At 34.4% G+C, this 26,230-nt stretch overlaps 1 protein-coding gene across 2 annotated transcripts in view; it reads left to right on the forward strand.

Moving 5' to 3' along the window:
* Positions 1–26,230, forward strand: part of LRMP (lymphoid restricted membrane protein) — a 42,631-nt gene that overhangs the window by 1,611 nt on the left and 14,790 nt on the right. The window contains exons 2-14 of one of the 2 annotated variants that reach the window (XM_025047363.1): positions 5,166–5,227; positions 6,327–6,404; positions 6,961–7,057; positions 8,688–8,835; positions 9,613–9,694; positions 18,431–18,477; positions 18,584–18,648; positions 18,799–18,903; positions 20,899–20,969; positions 22,883–22,940; positions 24,268–24,331; positions 24,417–24,444; positions 24,707–24,847. In XM_025047363.1, the coding sequence (XP_024903131.1) occupies positions 9,671–9,694; positions 18,431–18,477; positions 18,584–18,648; positions 18,799–18,903; positions 20,899–20,969; positions 22,883–22,940; positions 24,268–24,331; positions 24,417–24,444; positions 24,707–24,847 (603 nt within the window). In that variant the 5' untranslated portion in view covers positions 5,166–5,227; positions 6,327–6,404; positions 6,961–7,057; positions 8,688–8,835; positions 9,613–9,670. The remainder of the gene's footprint in view (positions 1–5,165; positions 5,228–6,326; positions 6,405–6,960; positions 7,058–8,687; positions 8,836–9,612; positions 9,695–18,430; positions 18,478–18,583; positions 18,649–18,798; positions 18,904–20,898; positions 20,970–22,882; positions 22,941–24,267; positions 24,332–24,416; positions 24,445–24,706; positions 24,848–26,230) is intronic. The other variant, XM_025047364.1, reaches the window with a different exon arrangement.

The raw sequence follows: 26,230 nt of genomic DNA on the forward strand, positions 1-26,230 counted from the left end.
CTGCCCAAAGGAGGCATGCATATCAAGATTTTGCTCTTAAGACCATTTGCTTATGAAGATATCCCTAATAATTGCCTTAAAAGTCAAGTTTTGCAAGAAGAGAGAAATTTAGTAGCACATATTTTCAAAATGTTCTCTATACAGCAGATTTTTCAGTTAGACTGTGAACAAATGTCACTGAGGTAGGACAGTTATCACACAAACACCCTTGCACATTCCGCCATGACCACTGCCACCACATGCTGTTTGAATTCTGAGTCAGACATTTGAATTCTGAGTCAGAAAATAAAAATATTTAAATTCATTTAGTTCTTTTGAAACTGGTTAGCTTAAATTCACAAAATATTTAAGGCAATTTCTTTCTACTACATCTAAGAAGCTTTACTAGCAAACTGTGTGGAAATGCAGTTGTTTGTTCAGACGTTCAGGTCAATGACAGTGTTCATGAACTGGAACTAGGAAGTTGTTCATGACACTTGATTAGAGATTCTGAACTTAACATGGAATAAATAGTATTTTTCAAGTTTTCAGTTGCTCCCAGGACTGGACCGATTTGTGAGGTAATTAGCATACATGTTTGCCTCTGTGAAATGTGCTATTAAAACTGCTAAATTTCTTGAATAGTTACTTACATATTTCTTGTGCTTTTTACCTTTGTATGTATCTAAGTATCGTGTTAACTAAGGCAATGCTAGACGTATAAATGGATATTTGCTTTAAAAAGAAAATAAAGCTTCTTAAAGCTTGGGTATGCTTCAACATATTAACATATTAGGGTGAATCTAATGTACATGAAACAGACCAGTTGATCTAATCCAAACTATAACCCCTTTACTGCTCATCTTTTTTTTTTTTTTTTTGCCCCTGTCTGACATGAAATTATCACTGAATCACTCATCTAATAGACTATTATGGAATTACCTTTAGAAATTATAAATGTTTCTTTGGGGAGAGAGCCAGAAAAGCTTCTGTGTATCATAATTCCTTATTTGAACATAGTGTCTATATATGAACTTTATAGTTCAGAGAATGGTTTCAACTAAATGATCTCATTGGAAACTCTTCTAGCTTGCCATTCTTAGCATGGAGGGCATGAGGTATGAAAAAGATAACAGCCTTGCAGCTTTGAGGGTGGATGTAAGGTGAGGGCCACATGTCCTGAGCAGCCAATACACAAGAGGGAAATTAGACAATGAAGGAGGATTCAGGTGATTAAGGTACTTTTAAGATAAGTATTGGGGTAAGGACAAAGGAGAAAACCAAAGTCAAATATAGCTTGCTTGACAGCTCTGATGGGATGGAGGCCTAATTTTGTCAAATGAAAGATGCAGGTATGGGTGAAATAATGTAGGAGGCAGTACAGCATAATGATTAAGAGCATGGACTTTGAAGTTAAACAAACCTATTTTCTGATTCTAAGTCTACAAGAGAGAACTGGATGCAGTTAGGCAAAGTCACTTTACCTCTCTGAGCCTCCATATCCTCTTCCAGAAAATGCTGTTGTTAATTTATAAATAATGTAACAAATGCAAAACAGTAGTTAGTGCTTGGTCATACCTGGTACAGTCTGTTCTGCTAGAGCAGATTTTATCACATGAATTACCTCATTCATGGTTGACTAATGAATAATTACGTGTTAGCATAAAATGGAAGTTAAATTGTTTCATTCATGGTTTTCCTGGGATTAAGATCTTGTTGGAAGGAGTAGAACTACAACCTTCCACAGGAAAAGAAAAAGCTCTCAGCTTGGCTGCTGACAGGTAGCAGGAGCCCTTTCAGTTGTATTCTAAGAAAATCACAAACAAGTGTCTACACCTGGTCCTTGCTCCCCAGAGATGTGCCACCCCAGCTTCGGAGGGCTCTGGCTATAGCAGATTGTGCTCCTTCTGCGTTCACTTTAGCAGCCCCACTGCCTCAGAGTTCCACTTCACCTGCATTTTCTTAGCACCCCACCAGCACTGTGCCATTTGAAGTGTCACCAGCATTTTCACTCTATTGGTTTTATGCATTTCTAGTACCTGAAGAGGCAGCCTTTAGCCATTTTAACATGCATGTCTCCATGATCCAAGTTATCTTCCTAGGTGCTAATAATTTAATAATTGTGTTTGTGTTAGTGCTCTGATTATGATGTCGTATATACATTTTTTAGTGGTCTCTACCTAACCTTATTTATCTCATTAACTCTGTTATTTTTGTTCTTGTTATATTTTTAAATTCTTTTTTACTACTGAATAATTAACATACCATAAAAAGTTCAGATCTTAAGTGTACTGTTCAACCAGTTTGACAAATGAGCATTGAAACACAGAACTTCTATAACCCCAGACAGTTCCCTTGTGCTCCTTCCCAGTCACTCCCCCGACTCCCTCTACCACCACAAAGAGCAACCACTGATCTGATCTTATCATCGATGGGTTCGTTGAGCCTATTCTAGAATTGAGTTATACAGTATGTGCTTTATATGTATGTCTGTCTTCTTGCCCTCAGCATAGTACTTATGTTGCGTTTATCAGTGGTGTGACCTTTCCAAGGTTGAGTTGTATTTCTTTGTATGAACATTCCACAATTTGATTATCCTTTCTCCTATTGGACATCTAAATCATATACAGTTTGGGGTTGTTCAGGAGAAAGTAGCTATGAATATCCATGTATGGGTTTTTGTGTGGACATATGTTTTTATTTAACATAGGATAAATATCTAGGAGCAGAGTCGTTAGGTCATAGTGTAGTTGTAACTCTAACTTTTAAGAAACTGCCAAGCAGTTTTCCATAGTGTTTGTAGTATTTCACACTCCCATCAGCAACGTACAAGAGTTCCAGGTGCTCCACAGCTCCAACATTTGGTGGTATCAATAAAAAGATTGACATTTCACTACTCTTTTGAGTTTCTCATTGTGATTTTCATTTGTTGTGCTGATTGGCTATATCTTCTCTGTGAAATATCTAAGTCTTTTGCCCATTTTCAAATTAGGATATTCATCCTTTCATTATTGAGTTGCAGGATTTCTTCACATATTTTGGATGCAAGTCCTTTGACAGATATATGAACTGTTAATTATTTTTTTCCAGTTTGTGGTTTTCAATGAAAACTGACATTTTTAATGTGCAGTTTTATAGGTAACACATACATTGTGTTATAAAAGTCTATACTCCATAAAAGTCAACCATTATTGATAATTAACATTTCTATAGCTCTAATATTATGGTTTTGATTTTCAACAGCCAATTTAATTGTGGGCCTTTGCCTGAAAACCTTAATTCACAATTCAGAAAGTTGTTTTATCTCAGCTTCCTTCAAAGGCAATGTATCCAAGACACATGGTCCCATCCTACATCACAAATGGCAATTGCAGGAGAATAGTGGCCATTGTTTTACTTGCTTTTATGTGGATACCTAAATGTCCTAGAGACAGGGCAGATCCACCTCCAAACATGTAAAGAAGAATGCAAAGGTGAACGTAAATTAGGGGCATAAGCCAGTTTGTTTTGCCTTATAAAACACATGGAAATAGTTGCTACACATTGCACAAAACCTCTGTTGAAATAATGTTTTGAGATGCATTATTTCTAAAATCTAAGGTTGCCTGGTGGGAAAGCAGATGGGCAATTTAGACAGTCTTCAACTAATTTTTTATTTCTTCTGAAACAGAAGCTTAATTTGGAAATTCAAAGACAGTGTTTTGGAGATATACGACCTTCAAAAACATAATGTTGGCCAGTTTAAAAGCTTTGGTTGCTGTTGCTTAGATGTAGGTCAGTAGAAGGACAAGGCTTTATTTCTAAATACAATTAACATGGAGAATTTTTTTAATGGAATTTTTACTAGAGCTGTAAGTATTAAGAATTTTAAAAAATTATATAACTTATATATGTTAGAAATTTTTTTTTAAATATATAGTTTCCTCTTAGTGGGCCTAGTAACACTATCTCAAGCTGAGTTGACAAATAAGTTATTTTTACAAAAAATATTCTTACAAAATAGAATTTTACATGAGTAATTTTCTATATAATGGAAGCTTTTCAAGCACTGGTTTTTTTTTTTCCTGAAAAAAATTTTCTAATTAGATTTTGTACTTCTTTTAACATACATTAGCATTTTCATGGCTCAGAATTTCTTTGGGCTATTGAGATATCAAACTTGGTATTTAAATTAAGAAGCACCAGATTTCTATATGTTTTGGACATGAGAGGATCTGCTGTTAATTTTCCTGGCTCTTAGTGATTAAAAAAAAAAAAGTGGCAGCTATTAATACACCTCCATCTAGCAGAGTTTTCTACCCTCATTTAAGTTTTGTTTTTAATCATCTGTGTGGGCTGAGAAAACAGTTAAGCTTGTGAGAATTATGTATAAATTCAGAGCCCATTTTCTGAGTAAGTGTATAGATTTCCCACATGAATAAAGGGCATGGATATCAACATCTATTTTGGTTGTTCAAAAGATTTGATCCTGTTTTCTGGTTCTTGGCTATATTTCAAAGAATATCGGTTGTCAAATAGTAATATGTCACTATGTAACTCAAAAAATTAAATAGGTATTTTTTTCCCATTTCCATTATTCCAGAGATGAGAATTTAGAAGTTACCAGGAAGTGAATTTCAATTAAGTAGAAAGACAAATATTTTTAATTTCACTACAGGTCTAGTGAATCGAGCACTGTCCTATGACTGATCTTAGCTCCATGAATAACCAGTTATCATTTAAATCCTCTGGACGTCAGTGCTCTTGTGATCTCAGACCTACTTGTAGGATTCTGGGATTCTAGCCTGCCACTTTTAGGGCTCTCATCACTTGTAGCTCAAGCAGAGGCATATTGGAGAGAGAATTTTCACATTTGTAGGTGGTTTGACTGAACGATCTCTAAGGTGTATTCCCATTTTAAGACTGAATAATTCTGTGACTCACTTCTAGAGGCAATTCACTTGCATTTATCAAGGTTAATTTTAAATACCCAAGGGTGATGATGGTTTAGCTGCTCTGGCCTGCTTTATTCTCTTGCATTTTTGTTTTCACAAGTCATGAGCTGTGATGCCATTCTCAGAAGTCACTGTCTTCTCTCTCCTTTCTGTAAGCCCCAAATTTAAAGTTCTTAAAAGTTTATGAAATGAATTAAGAGAAGAGGAGGTTATAAATTCTCATATTAAGCTGGTTATAAATTCTCTTTATAGCAACAATCAAGTCACTAAGAAAGAAGTTAATAAAAGGACGACTCCATGGCTTGCTGTTTCAGGTAAAAAAAATATATATCTGTGATATGTGTTTGGTGTGGAATGATGTCCAAATTGTTTAAGGTTTTAAAGCTGATTTATAAGATATAATTTTAATCATGCAATTATATAACCAACTTAGAAGAAAATGCTTGGTAGGCTTTGTTCTCTTAGGCACTAAAAGCATCTAGCAAAACAAGAGAGAGGAAAACTCATATTAGTGAATGGCTCCTAACAACCCCTTTCAAAGAAGAAGCATTTCGGAATTTACTATATCTATCAGAAAAGGGCCAGTTTTTAGTCTTATGTACTTCCCTTCCAATACTCTTGAATGTGTACCCTTAAATGGGCTTAGATGGTTACCGCCTCTTTTTTCTTCTGTTTGAATTAAACTTTCAACTCTTTCTGTTTGAATTTCTCAGGGTATCCTTGATAGAGTTTAATGTATTTTTTTCCTTATGGTACTTGGTGAATTTCTTCTTTTTGTTCATAAATGAAGAACATAAGGAATGGCAAGGTTGCTGCTGGAGGAGGAAAGAAGGAAGGGTGATATTTGCATATCTTTTTCCAGGGCATAATGTAGGCACATCTGTTTAAGCAGGGAAAAAAAAATTATTCATGTGAGAGATTAAGCTAGGCAGAGTTCCTAAAAAGCCCCCTAACAATAAGTTGAACTAGAAAAACTTCCATATCTAAATATGCTTTAATCATTTCAAGAACACCAGTATGATGTTCTGTTATAATGTAACTATGATAGATATGTAGCTACCACTTGGACTAAAGCCACAATTTTATTGCTATAAAATTTTCACAGGCACCATTTTTTACTATTCTGGGTTATATCTCCAATCAGCTTCTTTGGCCTCTGCCTAAAGATTTTAATGACAAAACCATTCAGTTTCCTGTCTTTGGTCTTTGGGTTTTATTCCTTGAACAAGTAATGGGGAAAACACGATGAGAGGTTAACAATTATAAACTTGTTCCCTTAAAGTAGAACACAAGATAAAGAACTGGTCAATTTTACCCTCTTTAGGCAATATTATTTCTTAAGTCTAACATGTTTTGTATCTTTGACCCTTTAATCATTCTGTCTGAATATGCTCCATTGTCTTCTCATGATAGAGCTGTTTAGATGAGGAATTACTTCACTATGATCCCTTGTCATGCACAGATAGAATTCAGCATCTTCAAGAACAACTGGTAAGTTTAAGCTTCTTAAAATGATTTAAGTGCCAATTGTGAATCAAATACTGTGCTAAAATAGAATGCTGAGAACTCTACCACTCTTCTTTGAGAGATTATCAGATGAAGCAATGGATATCTATTTCTATGTTTTTTTTTTCCTTTTATCACATACACACACACAATTCTGATAGACCCTAAGAAATGGTAATATTTAAAATATTTCAATTGCAGTTTCATGAAGAATTAAATAGCTAAGTTTGCCCCTCACTCATACCTCTTTTTCCTCAAGGCCTTTTATAGGAAACTGTTGATTATAAGGAATTACTGATGTATATTATTCTTTTAAATTATTCTACTGTGACTTTTAATAAGAATTATACTTTATTCATAGGATATACCTCTTGATCAAAAGCATGATACTTGGCATCATTTATTTTCTTCCTGACCTCTCTTGCAAGGTTATTTGAGTGAAATCAGTGATATTCTTTCTACCTCTGGAAATGAAGAGAGTAGATTATAAAATATGTTATGTTATCCCCCTTTGGATAGCTTATATTGATTTTCTTTTCAGAAGCAGTGTTACCATAAACGATATAATGGTCAAGAAACAAGAATATATCAGACTCCTCTAACTTTCAAACATAGATGCTGGTACACACCTCTGCTGGGTAAGCGTGGGCGGCAGCTCCTCTGTACCCTCTCAGACATAGCTGGGAGTAGGGTCCTTTTTGAAAGGGAAAATAATTAATCACGATTATATTTGAACAGGAAGAGTTGCTAAATACTTGGATCTTTATCCCTGAATTCATTCAATCAACTTATGTTTGAGCATTTATTCTGTGTAAGGCGCCATGTTACATATAAGAGACAATAAGTCCTAAGATAGCTCACAAATTGTAGGGGAGATAAGACCTGGGCTCAGAAGGCTCCGTAGAAGAAATGAGAGTTGGACCAGGCCTTGAAAGATGAGTTGCATTTGGAAAAGCAAAATATATGGAAAAACTATTCCAACTGGGAGAATGACATGTGTAGAGGGAGTAAGAAGGCAAAAGTGTTTGAAGAAGAGTCAAAGTCATTTTGGAAACAAGAGGATACAGTAGAATATAAGTTTGAAGTGGGTTGTGGGTCAAATTGTGGGCCATGACTCAATGCCAGGCTAAGGAAAATGAGCTCTATTTTAGGAGACGCAACCTGGTTGAAAGCAAAAGTTAATGGCTGGTTCCAAAATGACAACAGAAATAGAATGATTATCAAAATAAATTTAAGAAGGAATAAAAAGAAAGCTGATTGATTTGTGGATCATTTCAACTAGAGAAGAGAAAACTAACGTAGTGGCCATTTTCTGTCAGACTGCTCTTTATAGAGATGATTTTTCTGCTCTTAACATATCTATTAACTCATTTAATTCTCACCACATCCCCATGAGGCAGATGCTAATATAATTCCCATATTAAAGAGAAGGAAACAAGGAAACACAGGAACATGAATTAGTAATTTACCTAAGGTCATGTATCACTTTATATGTAAGTAAACTAAGCCCCAGAGTGGTTTAGTTATTTATCCAAGATCACACAACTGGTATGTGGCAGAGCCAGAATTTGAACTAAAAATTTGTGATTGACTCCAAAGCCTGTTTTTTTCCTAACGAAATCTGCTGCTTCTTATACTCAGAAAAAAATAATAATAACAAGATGGTCCCCCCACCCCCCAAATGGTTTGTCACCCGATTTCCTGCACCACTCTCACAGGTTTCAATCACAATGTTTAACGGTTTTCTCTCTAGGAGATGGTAAACTGTTTTTGTAAATGTTTTATGTTTTGTAGGCCATATGGTTTCTGCAGCAACTACTCTGCTTTGCTGTTGTAGCATACAAGCAGCCATAGACAATATTGAACAAATGGGTGTGGCTATGTTCCAATAAAACTTTATTTACAAAAACAGGCAGGTGGTTGGATTTTGCCCTCTGGCTACAGATCACTGACCCCTCTAGTTGCTTAGTAGGCAAGGGTATTCTGTCCCTGCCCCAGCCCCTTGCCCCTTGCTTTGAAAAAAGGAAATTTTGGCATTTTTACCCCGTATAACTAGGCATCAAGAGTGGGGAGGGTTATATTAAAATAATAGAATTGAATTGACTTCTTCTTTTTAAGAAATGATCCAATCTCCCAAGATGTAAAGAATCAATCAATCTATCTATCTATCTATACACATACATACATACACACATACACATATTATATATATGTATAGTTTAAATTGGAAATAAATTTCTGTTTTTATTATTTTCTGTTCTACTGCAGATGCCTTGCATCTGGATAGTCTTATACCAGTTCCAAGACTGGCATTGACACCTTTCTCATGTGTAGCCAACCAAATCCATGCTTCATGTGAAAGGCTCAAATATGGAGAAATAGAAGATGATGCTTTGGACGTGACTAGAAGACACAAGTAAGTTAAAAGAACAAGATAAACTTACCGTCCTCTTTATGGATAACCTGTTCCTACTGCCTCAACTTTTAATGAGTTAGATTTTCATATCCTGATATTCTAACATCTTTATTGTGGAACTTTTATTGTGTAAATTCTCAAACTTTCTGAGCATTGAGCATTTTAAAACAAATATTATAGTTTTCTTGAAGTAGTTTTTTTGCTCTTTTGAATTTTACTGTATCCATTCTGAAATGTAAGAGACAAATTAGGCTATATAAAATGTTTCCTAGTTTTTAGGAATATGCTATATGTTGCTTAGTTAACTTATTCAGGTAGATTTTGATCATATTTCTATTCCTCAAGACTCAAAGTTATCAAGATTTTGGGATCTTGTCCCTCTTCCCACCTCTACCCGCTGAAGCTCACCTGCACTTATTTGCCCTTCTTAGTACACACACTGATCTTCCCTAGGAAAAGTTTAGAAATGTCAGTGGAGTTTACGAGCACTTTCCAACCCAAAGAAATTTCTGTTCTGTATTGAAGGTGAGGAAGCAAGACTTTGAATTGCAAATTATTCATTTTCATTTTCAGCTAGATTCTTTGTGGTTTGTAACCTCTCTCTGATGGAGTTTGGAGCTCTCTTTTATTATGTCCTACTTAATCCATGATTCCATAGAACTTAATTAGAAATTTGGTAAAACTTGGGTGGGAGAGGGCAACTATGTTATAGTTTGGTATCTGCTAAAATTTGCAGAGTTTCTACCTGTAATAAGGAACTTTACTTTCTATTGCCAGGTTCCCAGGCCCTACAGCTGGTCCCCACTCAGGAACAGCTCCTTCAGGTTGCATCAGGATGAATGATGACCAAAGTGTGGAAGTGAGTATTGGACTATATTTCAACTTCATTTTAGTACTACTGTATACTGGTCCTCTTCTATGGGTATTTCCTTTTCTTTTTCCTCCCTCCCTCCCTCCCTCCTTCTTTCCTTCTTTCCTTCTTTCCTTCTTTCCTTCTTTCCTTCTTTCCTTCTTTCCTTCCTTCATTTGTTAAATACTGGTGGTTGGGGATCCACATATGCAAAGAACTGACTTAGGTTATATGGATATTTTCATCTGTGCAGTGGCTGGTACCCCTAAATGACATATTGTTCAAAGATTAATTGTATTATGGACGCTCTTATAGCAAGTATGAGTCTTAAACCACAAAAATCAAATGTGTAAGAAATGATGTCAACCTTTGATGGCAGGAAATTAAAATTCAGTCTTTTGGAGTCATTCTGTCCCTTCTGTAGTATAAACTCAATGATATATAACCAACTAGAGATTTTGATGAAATGTGCTGAAGTTTTTGTTTGAGAGCCAGGCTAGTTTGAGACTTAAATTCACTAATGGATGTAAAAAGTCTCAGGTCCTAGTGACTCTCTAAGAATTGAATTTAAGGCTAGATAGTCTTTGAGGTGCTGGTACTTTGTAAAAAAATGTCATAAAGTAGGGCAACGCACAGAGAGAATATTTATTGCTGCAGTGAGGTTCTCATGATAACTTTCCACCCAAGAAGAGAATAACACCAAATAATGTGAAGTCACTTAGGCAAACTCCTTAGGTCATGGATGTGTGTCTGGAGCTCCTTCTTGGACTATAGCCTGAGCTCCACTAGGTTCTCAATCATATGGTGCAGACAGTTCTGTTTCCGGGTCTGGCAATCTATCATTCTTCGTTTTTGTTAACAGCTTTGTTGAGATATAATTCACATACCAAACAATTTATCAATTTAAGTTGTTCAATTAAGTACTTTTAAATATATCCAGAGTTGTTCAACCAGCACAACAATCAATTTTAGAACATTTGATCACCCCCAAAAGAAACTTCATACCCATTAGTGTTTATTCTCATCCCCCTTGACCAAAACCCAGTCTCTAGGCAACCACTAATCTACTTTCTGTTGCTATAGATTTGCCTATTCTGGATATTTCATATAAATGGAATAATACAATATGTGATCCCTTGTGCTTGGCTTCTTTCACTTAGTATAATGGTTTCAAGGTTAATCCATATTATAGGTACTTCATTCCTTTTTGTGACTAAATAATATTTCAGTATATGGATATGCCACTTTATGTTTTTCCATCCAACATTCGATGGTTACTTGAGTTGTGTCTCCTTTCGGGCTAATGATACTATGAACATTAGTATATAAGTTTTTGTGTAAACATATATTTTAGTTCTTTGGGATATATATCCAAGAGTGGAATTGCTGTATTATATGGTGTCTCTATGTTTAACATTTTGAGAAACTGCAAAACAGATTTCCAAAGTGGCCGCACCATTTTACATTCCCACAAGTATTCCCACAATGTATGAGGATTCTGATTTCTCCACATCTTTGTCAACACACTTGTCTATCTTTTTGATTATAGCCATCTTAGTGAGTGTGAAGTGGTATCTCATTGTAGTTTTTTGATATACCATAAATTTTTTAATTTCCGTAATAGCAGTGATATTGAGCATCTTTTTTTATGTATTTGTTGGCCATCTGTGTATCTTCTTTAGAAATATGTCTTCCCAGCCTTTTGTTATTTTTAAAAATCGGATTATTTTTCTTTTTACTGCTGAACACATGAGGTATTCTCATTTTTCCTTAAATGTATGCATCTGACGTTTTTCTGTTTCTTAGTACTGATCCGATTGAGTAGCTAAGAAAAAAAGAAAAAGGAAATTAATCTATTTTGCTGTTTGCAGTTCTTGTAAAGTTTTAATAAAGGAAGTTGAACTTGGAAGCTTACAGGATGTTTGGTTATTAGCAATTTCCCTTTTATGTGGCACTGATTTCACCAAGGGAAAAGAACAAAACATCAGTTGTGTACTAGGTACTTTGTAGGAAAGCATTTTCACATGCCATGTTATTCTCTTTACAACTTCGATGGTAAGTATTCTGTGCTTTTACAGATGAGGCAACTGAAGTTCAGGGAATTTAAATAATTTACCCAAGATTACTCAATCAGTAAGTAGCAAACCTGAAATCAAATTCAGGTTTGTCTAGTTTCGAAGGATAAGCCTTTCTCACAACCCCTCTTAGAACACTGAATTTAGACATTTAAATCATAATAATTACCTATAGGTACCTTGAAAGTAGTTTTTGGCTAAGAAATGTGCTAGTTTCTTATCTAAAAGGACCCCTTAATCCACTCTTTTTAGGATATGCTACTAAATTGTTTGTGGTTTTGACACCCATTAAAAAATAGGAGCTAACAGATTATAATAGAAATTTCTATTAAATGCTCTTGGGGAAATGTATAATTTCCCTGAAGGTTTTCACGTTGTCTTGTTTCATTTCACCTATAGTCCCCAGAAAATGTCTTTTGGCTGTACTTTGTGGCCGTTACCGCCAATTTTCACCATTCCTTTTCCAGGTTTCTGCCCCATTGAAGAATCTATACAGCCCCTTCACTGCATGCTTCACTCCCTCATGCCTGTCCCTTGAGTAAATCCCTCCCTCCCACCACTTGCCTCCCCATGCCAATCTCTTAAACAAACAGAAAACTCTTTTTAGAAAATGATTTTTAAAGCATTCTCATTAATAATAAGTATAGGAATTAAAATGAAATATGAGATAAAAATGACAAAAGACATAGTCTGTGTTTATCCCAGTGCCCAGTTAAGAATCACGTATATTCTTAACTCTTTGTCTTCAAACTGCAGAATTTTTGTCACTCTTGAGAGCCATAATAACAAACAACTTGACCTGGTTTTCAATCCCCTTCCTAATCTGGTCACAACTAACTTTCCATCTTTTCCTCATCACTGCCTTATGTTTATCCCTACATATCACATCAGCCACACCAGGTGTGTGTATTGTCAGAATACACCACACAAACCTATTTATGCTGTGCTATCTGGCTGGAACTCTGTACATGTCTCTGCTCCTTGAATTCTATTTGACTGTCAAAGCCCATTTCAAAAACCAGCAGTTTCATAAAACCTTTCCTGTAGTAGCAAGAAATGTTTTTTTGTCAAGCATTTCGAGTACTTCTTTGAGGTGGAGATCATAATGGGTTCGAAGTCAAATGAGAAGACTTCACCTAGTTCGATTTCTATGTAACTAGGGAAAAGTCATGTCTTTCAGGCCTCAGTTTCCTCATTTCTCATCTTTTCTACTGAGGAAAAAAAAGTTCTTTTAGACCCCAGTAACTCTTTCTCCTCCCCTCTGTCACCTATACTCCGGTTGCATGGTATTTATTTGTTTTCTCCTATTTATTCCTGTAGTAGATTATAAACTTGGCAGAGAATGCCTTTGTTTGGCCATTAAGCAATGTACATCTAGCACCCTACATGGATTTGTCATACAGTAACTTCCCCATTAATATTTGTCAAATGGCTATTTACTTATTTTTGTACTCTCTACAGGATCTATTTAAGACATTGAGAGAGAACACTCGACGAACTTGTTGAATTGATAGCCTTGCCCTATTGTTTTCTCACTCCTTTCTTTGGACAGGTGTTCCTGAGAACTTGAGATTTATTTTTAGTTCCTCTCCCATATTCATAGAAGAAGCTATCTACTACCATTTTCTTTTTTCAGAAAGTACGGGGTGAGACCAAACCGAACGTCAGTATTCATAAGAAGATCTTTGAGCAAAGGACTTAACTGAGATTAGTATCTTAAAAAGAACATCTCTTAGTAACATAATTTGGAGCCTAGTTTGGGACATTCTTGGGGAGAACAGAGCTACTTTACTGACCCAGTGAAATTCATTTATTTGGGGTATTTTAGTGTAAAGAGGAAAGAAGGAAGTAAATTATTTTAAGTCATTGTATTTTAGAAATTCAGACTGAAATATTGATGGAAGAAATGTTTATGATATCCTGGATTTGCTTCTAAACAATACAGGGGTGTGTTTGGAAGGAAGGCAGCATCAATGAAACAAAATTGGGCATAGGTCGATAATTGTTGAATCTGTAGAAGCATACACAAAGGTCAGTTATTCTATTCTGCCAATTTTGTATTTATTTGAAATTTTTCCCAGTAAAGATTTAAAATTTTTAGCCATTTAGCAAAGATTTTGGAATCAAGCAGGTCTGAATTCAAGACTGACTCTATTATTTTTAGCTATGTGAACTTGGACAAGTGGCCTAACCTCTTGCTTGTGTCCCCTGTAAAACAGAGATATTACTTTGCATGTTTTGAAGATTCAAATAGGCATGTACACATATACATATATTACATATATACATTATATACACATGTGTGTGTGTGGGAAACAAACCAAGTAGGTCATATTTAGAGAAAAGACAAATCTCAATGCTCTTTTTCTCCACTGTTCTGACTATTGAGTCCAAATGGCAACCAAAGGGTTTCTAGGCCTTTGCAAAGCTAGACATGTGATTAGGTGCCTGTGTGTGTCCTCAAATACTCCAAGAACTGGAGTTTCATGAAAATTCTATGAAAACAAAACTAATTCTCCCCTCTACCTACTCCAATCTCAGATCTGACCCTGCCAAGACACTATAATGTATGTAAAGTACATGATTCATAGTAAACACTCAGATAGTTACAGCAGCTGTAACTATCACCGAGGTTCAGAATTATCAGCAGTGTGAAGCTCACATGATATCTTGTTACAAGTCAGGGGATATGAAAATAAATTTGTTTTATCTTTGGCTGTTAAAAAAAAAATAATCACATACACCAAATATTAAGTGTCTTGCCATCCCTTCAAGGTCTCCTTCATGTTATTACATGTATTTGTCTAAGATATACTATTATTAGGAGGAGGTGATTTATTAGGCAAAGGGCAGAATCAGTTTTAAAATATCTCAGATTTTCTGGCTATTGTCTGCCCTGTCCTGTTTTTTCAAGCTGTATGTGGGTGCAGCATTAATAACCTTGGAGAATAAATAACATTGCCAAGTGCAAAATTGGGACATGTGAAAGTTGATTGATAACTGTATTATAAATGAACCTCAAAGTGGTGGGTGTGTCCTGTAGATCTGAGGGTGTGGTGTCCTTCCAGTTAGAATTGGGAAAAAAAAAAAAAAACCTGTGAGGCAATTTAGTTTTGTTTAGGTTACAGCAGTTATAAGCTTTTGTCATTCTATTTTCCTTCTTTTGTTAGAATATTGAAACCAACATGGAGTCAAGGGTATTTTTTTTTTAAGTTAGAATGAAGACACTTTTTGTTTGTTTTTTTCCTCAGAAAATAGTATTTATTTGAGTAGTATCATCTAAAATCGATCTAATAGTAAAAAATTACATTAGTAACACGAATGTTCATTAGTGGAAGGGTTTTTGATTATAAAATATATAGATAAAGTAACATTTCATCTAGAAGAGCAAAAATAAAGTAACCCAGGAGATTATCTCAGGCTATTAATTGACATTACTAATATCTTAAAAGTTATTTCTTATTCATATTTTTCTAAATATTGGAATAATACTGCTGTGTGTGTGTGTGTGTGTGTGTGTGTGTGTGTGTGTGTGTTGCCAGCATTAGTTGGCCCAACCCACGGAAGAATCTGTCTGTTTATTACTTGAGTACCTTGACTACCCCACCCTCCATTAAACTCTTACTGTCAAAGGAAAATGGGCTGGACCATGGATTTTCATGTAAATGTTATGCAGGCTGATATTTGAATAGCTTGGACGGGAAGAACCTTCTTCCTGCTCTATTTTATCGACATGTGTTAGACTCATTGACTTGAGCCAATCTTCTACAAGTAAGTAAGTCTTTCATCTGAACTTTATTTTTTGCTTGCTTTTAGTCAATTTCTTTATTTTCTTTGGTTTTAAAATACATCCAGTAGGATAGTTTTTTCATGATCTGCCCAGGTCTCACAGCTATGTGGGGGTTAGGTTCTCCTGTGGTCCAGGATACTGGTTTGAATTGGGGTGACTTTTGAAGCTGAAAGAAAAGAGCACAATTATGGAAAGTTTTTGCTGAATTATCTCCCACCTGCACTCCAGACAAACCACTAAGAGTTTATATCTCCAACCTTCATTAACTGTAATCCTACGTTTGGAAAAAAAAAAAAAAAACAAACCTTTTTTGTCTGGTTATTTTTGTAAGAAGGAAAAAAATGTTATTAGACCAAATTTATGAAAGTCTATGATTGAGTTATGTTATATATTGGGTTGTTTTCTGATCAATGAGATTTATAAGATTAATGAATTGGGAATAATAGCCAATTGCTTACCTTGCAACTATTCCAGAACAATGCAGTAATATATGACTACTAAATAATTGACATTTCTCCAAAATCACAGAATTATTACTTATTTAATCAACATATGTATTCATGTTTATCAAAAGGCTTCTCACTAAAATGTTTCACATATGAGGTATAGGACAAAAGAATGGCTTACAACAGAGCATTCTGAGAAATAAGACATTTGTAATATAATGGAGGCAAACTGTATTTTTGCTGTATTCATTATTTTGACACCAAATAAGAGTCTTTTTAAAAAAAAAAACAAAGTTCACAGAAATGATGTCACTTCCCCCTCCATACTGGAAATCAGTTTAATTAAATAGGAAATAACTGCATTTCTTTTATATTTTTAAAATTCAAATACAAGTTTCCATGACCCTCATATAATAAGAAGTCTTTTTCTGACAAAATTAGCTTGTCAGTTAGTGCAATATAATTATTATTATATGTGATATACATGATTGATTATAGCACAGTAATAAGTGTTATTTCAAGCCACACATAATAACACATTTTTATATGTTATGGAATATTAAATGGTCCTGATTTTTTTTATTGACTTTTATGAAAGATACTCAATAAAACTGAAGAATATTTATTTTTTTATTTTTCTAGCTTTATTTCTTATATATAAGAATATAGTTAATAAGCACATAATAATTACTAATATAATTTATTTAAATATTTTAAGGTTAGGGCCATCATTATTTAACTTCCTGTAGGGTATAAGGCATAGTATAAGGCACAATTTCTCTTCAAAGTTTAATTTAAATATTACCCCACTCTGTTATGTTTTAAAAATATTACTTTTCTCTCTGGAATGCAGCCTGTAATTTACAAAGTATTTGTTTTACATATTTGCCTTCATGACTGGCCTATGAGCTCCTCTGTTTCTCTAGCTTTTGTTATTATTCCTGGCACAAAGCAGGCCTTTGATGACAGTTCTTGAATTAAATTAGCTGATGTCACAAGGAGCTTCTGTCACATATAGTCTGATCCAAAGACATTTACAGCAGAGGTGATATATAAGAGGATTAGGTGTGAATTCTTGCTTTGCAAATTTGTGGTTTTTTCTAAACATTCAAGGTGAATATTTAAATCATTTATCAGTCTAAGATAATATTTGGGAAGTCTTTGCTTCTCAAATAGTCTGGGATAGGGTATCTCAGAGACAGTTCTGTTTAGAGCAGAGAGGACAATGTATTTAGTCCAATCTGGGTTTAGAGGCTGATACCACTATTCTGAATATTCCTGGGAAATTACTTTATCTATTGGCTTTACTTTCCTTACCTAAAATAAGTAAATATTTTCTTGCTAAAATCCAGTGCATAAGGTTGTTAGGAGAATTAAATGAGATGAGGGCTTCTGTAAATTTTAACATGCTGAACAGATATAAGCTGCTGTTATTGTATTGGGTAACTACATGTTCAGCAAACTCTTGCTAAATCTTTACTTTTCTGTGGCTATAATCAATATTATCTTGGATGGATTCTAAATATCATGTATGATATAGAGCAGCCCTTAACTAAAACCTGTTGTTGGTTGCAATTAATAAGAAGGTCTATGTTTGATTATGTAATACTTAAATGTCTTCATTTTTGCATTGTCTGTGCGGGTTTTTGATTATGTCCAAATGATTCAGTTTTGATTTATTAAATTTTAATTTATTTTTCTAAATAGATCAAATAATTATGAAAATATGCTTATTACAAAAGCTTACTATTAAAGAGAAAGCCATGTTCTCACTGTATTTTTTGAAATAGAGTAAGTGAACGAATCAACTCACCTCAAATTAGGAACTTCTGATAGAGACTAAGAAGTTCAAACGAGACTTTCAAACACTTGTCCAAGCAGACCGTATCCATAGTTTGATTAAGCTCTTTTTGAGCACCAAGTAATAGGTGTTGACTTACATGTAATCCCTCAGATCTTTGAGAATTTGATTAAGTTTCAAATGTATGATTTGTCTAGTTAGAAAATTGAGGACCATTTTTAAATCACCATGTCAAAAGGGTTAGGTTGAGTAGTATTTCCATAAATATGAATATTTTATGCCCATGTAGAATGTTCTGTTTAAGGAAAACTTGACTTAAGTTCATGAAATAAACTCTATCTGTCCTTTAAGTTTAGAATTTGTTTTTCCCAAGAATTTGTCAGGTCTTCTTTAAATATTAGGCTTGTAAGTATACTTAAAATTGGATTTTTTTGCAAGTACAGCTTTGAGGAAGTATATATTTCAATCTCCTTATACCATTCCATCCCCATATCCTCTCCAAAAGAGCAAAGTAAATATGGGTTCATTTAAATTTGTGTGAAAATGTTTACTTAAAACCACCTTTCTGAAATGGAAAATATCAAATTGTTGAACTTATTTCTTCTTCTTCTTTTTTTTTTTTTTTACCTTAAGGAGAATGGTGCTGAACATTTGGATTCTAAGAGCCTACCGCAGTCCAGGTTTGCCTGTCTGTTGTGTATGTGTAAATTTGTACACATATTCAGTTAGTTTTTAAGAGAATTTTTGGACCTGGCACCCCAAAATATTTCTTCTACTCTTTGGCAGGGACTATTCCACACTGCCTTCTCCTGGACACACTTCATCCACTGAGAGTACTGTGACTTCAAGTGGTGAGTGGACTTGGAAAAGATAAAACATAGACCGTTAGTTTTATAACTATAAGCTTGATGTTCTGTGACCTGATGTGTGCAAATGTAAAGAACATAGGCAAATATTCCTTTTGCATAGTATTTATGCTGTTAGCGTCTTCCTGTTGATAGATTCTGGATCAGAAACTTTGAATATGGCTTCTGGTGACCTTGATTGCAAATCACTCTGTGAAAAAAAGGATACAAGATCAGCTTCTACCGTGATAAAATTCAAAGGTAAGCTCTTAAAATGTTCTAGTTTCCATTCTGTAACACTAACAAATTTATAAGCTGGTAGAGTAACTATCCTCAGTAGCATTACTTTGTAAAAAAATTTGGAGACATAGTCCAAAGGAAAGTAGTCCAGGAGGTGACCATTTTTTTTCAATTTTGTTATAGATATAACAAAAATTACAATATATTTTAATGTGATTTAAATATTTTTTTATGGCAAAGATTGATTGAACACAACTGGGTGTCACCTATGACACCCATGCGGAATCACCTATTTAGGAAATTTTAGAATCCTAATTAGAATCTATTAGAATAATAAACCAATTCGTGATGGTTCATTCAGGAGGCAAAATAATTAACTAGATGATATGTTAGATCCTTTCTGCCACTTGACTCTGAAAATAAGGTAGTTATTCTCAACTATTCCCAGTGAGGCACCACTATAGTTGACACTCAAGGTAGGCCTGGGCTCTCATTCCCAACCCCGAAGCAATCATCAAGAACAATTCATGTGATTGTTTTAACTTGACAGCTAAATTTGAGATATAGGTGCTGAATTAGAGGAGCCATAAAATCATAGAAATGGAATCCATTCCTTAAGTTAACTAAAGAATGTCTTTATACTCTACCTCATAGCAAATAAGAAAAATTTTAATATTAATTTCAATTAAAACTGTACCAAGATACCATTTTAACCGATTGCAAAAATTTGATTACACTCTGTTGGTACAATTAAGGGGCAGGGAAAGGAATTCTCACACATCGCTGTAGGGAATAAATTATTGTAATTAATATGGACAGGAAGTTTCCAATATCTACCAAAACGCTAAATGTATATATCTTGATAAAACAATTTGATTTCTGAGAATCCTATAGATCTAAATACATATATACTACATGACATGAGTAAATTTATTTACTGCATCATTGTCTGTAATAACAAAACATGTAATAAAATACTTATATGTATTCATAAAACATATTTAAGGAACCTTTTTTTCTTGGAAAGACATTGAAGAACTATTGTTTCTTGAAAAAAATACCAATGAGTACAAAATATGTGTTACATGTAAAAATTATAGAAAAAATAGGAAAAAGTTTTGTGTGTGCACGAAGGCTAGACAAAATATCATTGTCTACGGGGAGGAGAAGTAGGTTTCTGGCTGGCGTGGATGAGACGGAAAATTTTCACTGTAAAACATTTTACATTTTTAAATTTATAGACCATATGAATCTATTATCTATCCTAAAACTTAAAGAAAAATGAAAATAAAATTTTCATAGGGAAAAATTTATATCACTGAAGAAAGTGGTTACCATTTTGGTTTTATTTCCATATAAATTTTAAAAATATAATACATCCTTTTACTATCTTTTTCTTAAAAAGAAAGAAACAAAACCTACCTAAAGCTGCTGACTTTTGAGCCTGCACTTAACAAAATTCAGGACAATGGATCATGTGAAAAGGAAAATCATTATCAAGTCATTATAGCACAAAGTACACAAAAAGGGAAATTACAAAAAGGAATAGCATAATTTAAAAGTGCATCATTTTTTCTTAATTTGATAACATTTTGAAAGATACCATGTTTTGGAAGGATGTCATATTTTGTTATCAGCCTTGCATATATAATTTTTTAAAAATTGCTCATTCTTCCTTTGTCTCATTTCTATAATTATACTAGTAATGTGTTCAATAAAAAGAAAACAGTAGCAGCCTTAAAAAAGATTTTTAAAACTCGACTATTTGAAGACCATTTATACAGATGTTGATTTCTATTAAGAAATCTTATATGGCTAGCTTCCTTGGGAATCTTAGCTTCTCTAGTCCTGATTCTGAATCAGTGGGCACATTTAAAATTTTGTAGTACATAATTTACCTCACATGTTAAGGCCTTTGCCACTTACTAGTCTGCCTATATTGTCACCCTCACTGATTCTTCTTTTTTTACTTGTTACTGTGCCCCAACTGTTTAGTGTGTTTTCTTTTTCTCGTAGACACAAGTCCAGCTCATGAGAATATTGTGCTCGAAGGCTCTGTGAGTGAAGACAAAATCATGTTAAATCTGGTAAGAAAATAAACACATTAACAGTAGAAGTAATGATCTATTACAATGGTAGAACTGTCCCTTTAAGTTTGCAAAACACTCTTAAAAGCAGTATGTCATTTTATCTTTCTAAAATATTATGAATTTAAAATAATCTAATTATACCAGTATTTTATATATGAAGTTGAGGCCAAAGCATCCCTGTAATTTGTCCAAGGTCATACAATAGTCATTCATTCAGTCATTTATTCATCAAAAGTCTACTAGAAACAAGCTAAATATCTATTAATAGAGGACTCCTAAGTAGATTAATGCATTAATAAGGTTGAATAAAACCATGATATCTCTCTTAAATATATGTTCTAATTAGCGAAAGTAACATACAGTTACTCTGATTAGAGTGTGATTAGTGATATGAAAGAAAAACTCTTGGGGCGAGAGGCCAGAAAAGGGGTCATGGAAAAGGTATGAATAGAATAACATGAGAGTAGGGAGGGAATAAGAAGAGTAGAATTTGTAGGGTAAAATAAGAGCAGTTTGAGATAAGTAAAGTTTCGGGTTGATGTGAGACATCAATAGTCTATAAGGAGATTTTATAAATGGCTATATGCCCATATTCTTAAACTCACCAGTGAGACTTGTAGCAGTGGACACACATTCGTGAGTCATCAGCAAAGAACCAAGTGTGCAGATAAGATTCCCGAGGACTTTGACAGTCAGGAAGAGAGCACTGAGGATACTTGACTCTTGATGATTCCAATATCTAATAAGAGAAGGCAATGGCAGAGGAGAATGAGAAAGAGCTATTGTGATGGGGGGACAGCAGGAGAGCAGAACCAAGGGAAGAAAAACCTTCAAGAAGGTGGGGATTATAGATCATTTTAGATGCAATAGTGAGGTCAAGTAAGGTAGAGACAAAATTAAGCATCGGATTTGGCAGTAGGGAGGTCGCTGATAATTGGGAAGGGCTGTTTCCTCAGTCTTGGGTATAGGGTCAGAGTAATTTATTGCTGACAGATGGGAGACAAAGAATTGGAAACCACAACCTTGGATAACTCTTCCCAGAAGTGTGACCGCGAAGGGCAGGAGAGGGAGGAAATGCCATACCTGGAAGAGGTCATAGGTTGAGGGAGGATTCAAAAAACTTAAGAATATTTAAATGTTAAGAATGATCCAGTGCTTAACTCATGTTATTGCATTTGTTACATTTCATCAAAGTCTTTGTTTCAATTGTCTAATGATTACATGACATGGTATCAACAGCTCTATCAAAGAAATTTGTCTTAGATTTATTTTTATGGAAAATTTCTGAGAATGTTGAACAATTATTAACATAAAAATGATTGCATACTTATAGCTTTCCCGTTAGATTTCCCAGGCAGTACAGTACGACCCTCTTATTATGGAGATTCCTGTTATATAGATATATTTGTGAGACAGTTGGTCAATGACCTTAAAATATATTCATATGGAGTAAAAGGCTAACACAACACTATCTTATCAGCTATTTTTGCCATGGTTTCCCCAACAACCACCTAGAAAGCTGCACGTGATAGTCTTGGATCACCCCTACTTTGCCTCTTCATCCATCCTATCCAGAGACTTTCCATGCTACCCAAGCCATGCTATCTCTCTCTCCCTTTGCAGAGCACTTGTCTATATCCCATTTATTTGGCAATTAATCTTATTTTGCTTTGTGGCAACTTATATCATGTTTGCAGCTATTCATATATATCTGTTCTTTATGCTGCAACTGGATTGGAATCTGCCCTGGAGCCAGTCTTGTTTGTTTCTTTAGCCCTTAGTACAGTTCTTTGAACGCTATAGAGTGTTTTTGACAGGGTAAGGTTAGGAGAGGACCGGAAGTTGGGAAATGATTGGTTATAAAGGATATCCACTCTCTGTACAGTAATAAAATCTCTTTATGATTTTAGGAAGCCAAAGAGGAACCAAAAACAATAGATGAGCATAAAAAAGAATGTGCTATGGGAGGTAAGGAATGTTCTCTCCCACCCCCACATGAATTTTTGTTCCCTGCTGGTATTTTTATGGGTGAAATCTCTCTGAGTAAAGATATGTTATCTACAGAGGTAATCAGCCAGCAGAACTGAGTCTTGATTTCACTGGTATAATTTTTGAAAAGCCACATTTATGTTGCCATAACATAAACCCCAGAGCACTACGGCCCTATGGTGACTAAGAACCACATCAATGTTGGTAGTGAACTCTGAGCTCTACTTTGAGATCTTTTTCATTACCCCATCTAAAAGTAAATAAGCCAACATTTAAAGACTAAGCGCCAATATGCTTTCCTCCTCATTTCACCTTGATTAGGAGGGAGTAGTAAATAGAATTCTGGCTTTGGAGTCAGTCTCTGATTAGCTGTAACTTTGAAAAGTTATTTAACACAAATCTCAATTATTCTCATCTGCAAAATGGAAATGAGTAAAAAAATCCACCCTTTATTGAGAATATACTATATGCTAAGTGCATGGTTAAATTCTTTGTGTGCATAGTTTTATTTAGTTCTCCCAAATATCTTTGTGAGATAGGTAAACTGTGATTCAGCTTCATAGCCTATAAACTATAGACGGTAACACTATAGAAAAAAATATATATCCTGATTTTGTAGGTGGTTGATGTTGTTGTTTGTTCCAGTTCACATAGCTATAAGGGTCAAAGCCAAGAGTTAAACCAGGTTTTTTCAATGCTAAATCTAATGCTCCTATAACTAATATATTGTCCTTTTTGCAAAGTTGTTATTAAGAGTATCATTAATTTGTGTTAAGAGACTTGTTGTGAGATTGACACATAGTAAACACGTAATAAATGGTCAAGGCGATGTATATTGTTGCTGTTATTATTACCAGTATTCTTTTATTATATATTATTATTATTTATTATTACTACTACTATTACTACTATAATCACTACTACTGCCGCTACTGCTAGTAATGCCTTGATCTGAAGGAGGAGGACCAGGGTGCCAGAGGAAGAATCGCATGTAGCCAAGAGTTCAAGTCAAATAAACGTTCAAATGCAAAGCAAACAACTTGGGCTATCCCTGGACTCTGAGACATTTTCAGTTTTCAGACTATTTACAGGCTGAAGTATGAGCCTATGATTTTAGAGTCATTGTGATCCCGATAGCATAGCATATTATGTTATATTTCAGCAAACATATTATTCATTGGCTATTGTTTCAGACATATGTCAGTGAAATGCCTTTGTTTAGTGGAAAGAGAACATAACATTTGATTGAATGTGCCTTTAGCTGTTAAACCTTTTTAACTAAATAATATTTATTATCTTTTAATAGATACTGCTGTTTCCTCTATTCCTGTAACAACTGTGAAATCGGTTAACTTTAAACAAAGTGACAAGTAAGCTTTTTTTCATATAGCATGCTAACATTTTTTGCTTTTCTGTTGAACTATGCTTGAATAAGTTCTTTGTCTTATCCTACAGCACTTCTGCTAATGAGAAGGAGGTGGAGGTGAGTTTAAAGTAAATATTTTTTCCTTTAATTAAAAATAGTGTTTTAGACTCATTTGCCTGTGGTTGCTTCATGCTTTTGTACAAGCTCTTGTACATTTGGTGATTGTCTGGCTTGGCAATGACAAAGTGTGGATAGTCTTTGCATGCCAACATTAAGTTGCTGGGAAGAGAAAGCAATGCCTCATATAATCTAGTATTAAACTGAAATATTTGACTACAACCAATTTTCTCCCTTCACTCTCATATTATTTTGATAACAGGCTGAATTTCTCAGATTGTCTTTGGGATTTAAGTGTGATTGGTTCACCTTGGAGAAAAGAGTAAAGCTTGAAGAAAGATCCCGTGACTTGGCAGAAGAAAATTTGAAGACAGAAATCACTAACTGTTTAAAGCTATTGGAGGTAAGAATCATAACATTTGGGGACTATCTATTTGGTCACATTGTTAATAATGTTTTCCAAATTACACATAAGTTTACTTCTATGACTAAAACCAACACCAGATACCAAGCTCTGCCTGACTCCAATGTAAATTAATAGGAGGTAAGAATTCAGGATCAGGGTAAAATACAAGAATCACTAGTAAGAGAATATAAGCAATAAAACAATAAATGTCTTTTATAGTAGTTTTATGAGTCATCTGTTTTCCGGATTTTCAAATAGATTTCAGGAAGAAGAATAGTAATCATGCAGAAAACTGAGCAATAGGACATATCAATTTTAAGTTTCAAAGAAGAGAATTAAAAGTATGTCCATTTCATTAACTGAAAAAAGAGAATGGGGACTGATTTCAGTCTTGTCAGATAATGGGCAAGCCCTCTGTAAGGTACAGAGTAGTATAACAACTATTATTCTTTCATTCTGCAAAGTCACCATAAATACAAGGATGGGTTGGAAAATTAAGAGGGCTAGTTTTGGAAAAGGAAAATAGAAATTTAGAAACCATATTCTGTATTTTGTTATAAAAAACCACATAACATAAAATTTAGCATTTTAAATATTTTAAGTGTATGGTTCAGTCGTGTTAAATAGATTTACATTGTTGCGAAGTAGATCTCCAGAACCTTTTATTCTTGCCTACTGAAGCTCTATAGCCATTAAACAACTCCCCTCCCCGCCGCCCAGTCCCTGGTAACCACCATTCTACTTTCCGTTTCTATGAATTAGACCATTAGATGTTTCATATAAGTAGAATCATACAGTATTTGTCTTTCTGTGATTAGCTTATTTCACTTACACAGTGTCTTCAAAGTTCACCCATGTTGTAGCATGTGACAGGTTTTCCTTTCTTTTTAAGGCTGAATAAAACATCCCATTTGTGTATATGCCACATTTTGTTTATCCATTCATTTATTGATGGATATTTGAGTTGCTTCCATCTCATAGCTATTGTAAACATTGTTGCTATGACTATGGGTGTGAAAATATCTCTTTGAGAACCCTGCTTTCAATTCTTTTAGAAATATGCCCAGATGTGGGATTGTTGGATCATATGGAGAACTACTTTTAAGGTTTTTTTGAGGAACAACCATATTGTTTTTGCATAGGTGTTGCACCGTTTTGTGATCCTGCTGACACTGCATAAAGGTTTCAATTTCTTCACATTCTGACAAACATGTTATTTTCTGATTTTTTTATAGTAGCCATCCTAATGGGTACAACATAGTCTCTCATCATGGTTTTGATTTGCATTTCTCTGATGGTTACTATTGTTGAGCATCTTTTCATGTGTTTATTGGCCATTTGCACATCATCTTTGGGAAAATTTCTGTTCAAGTTCTTTGT

Source organism: Pteropus alecto, unplaced genomic scaffold (assembly GCF_000325575.1).
Source record: "Pteropus alecto unplaced genomic scaffold, ASM32557v1 scaffold103, whole genome shotgun sequence".
Lineage (NCBI taxonomy): Eukaryota > Metazoa > Chordata > Mammalia > Chiroptera > Pteropodidae > Pteropus > Pteropus alecto.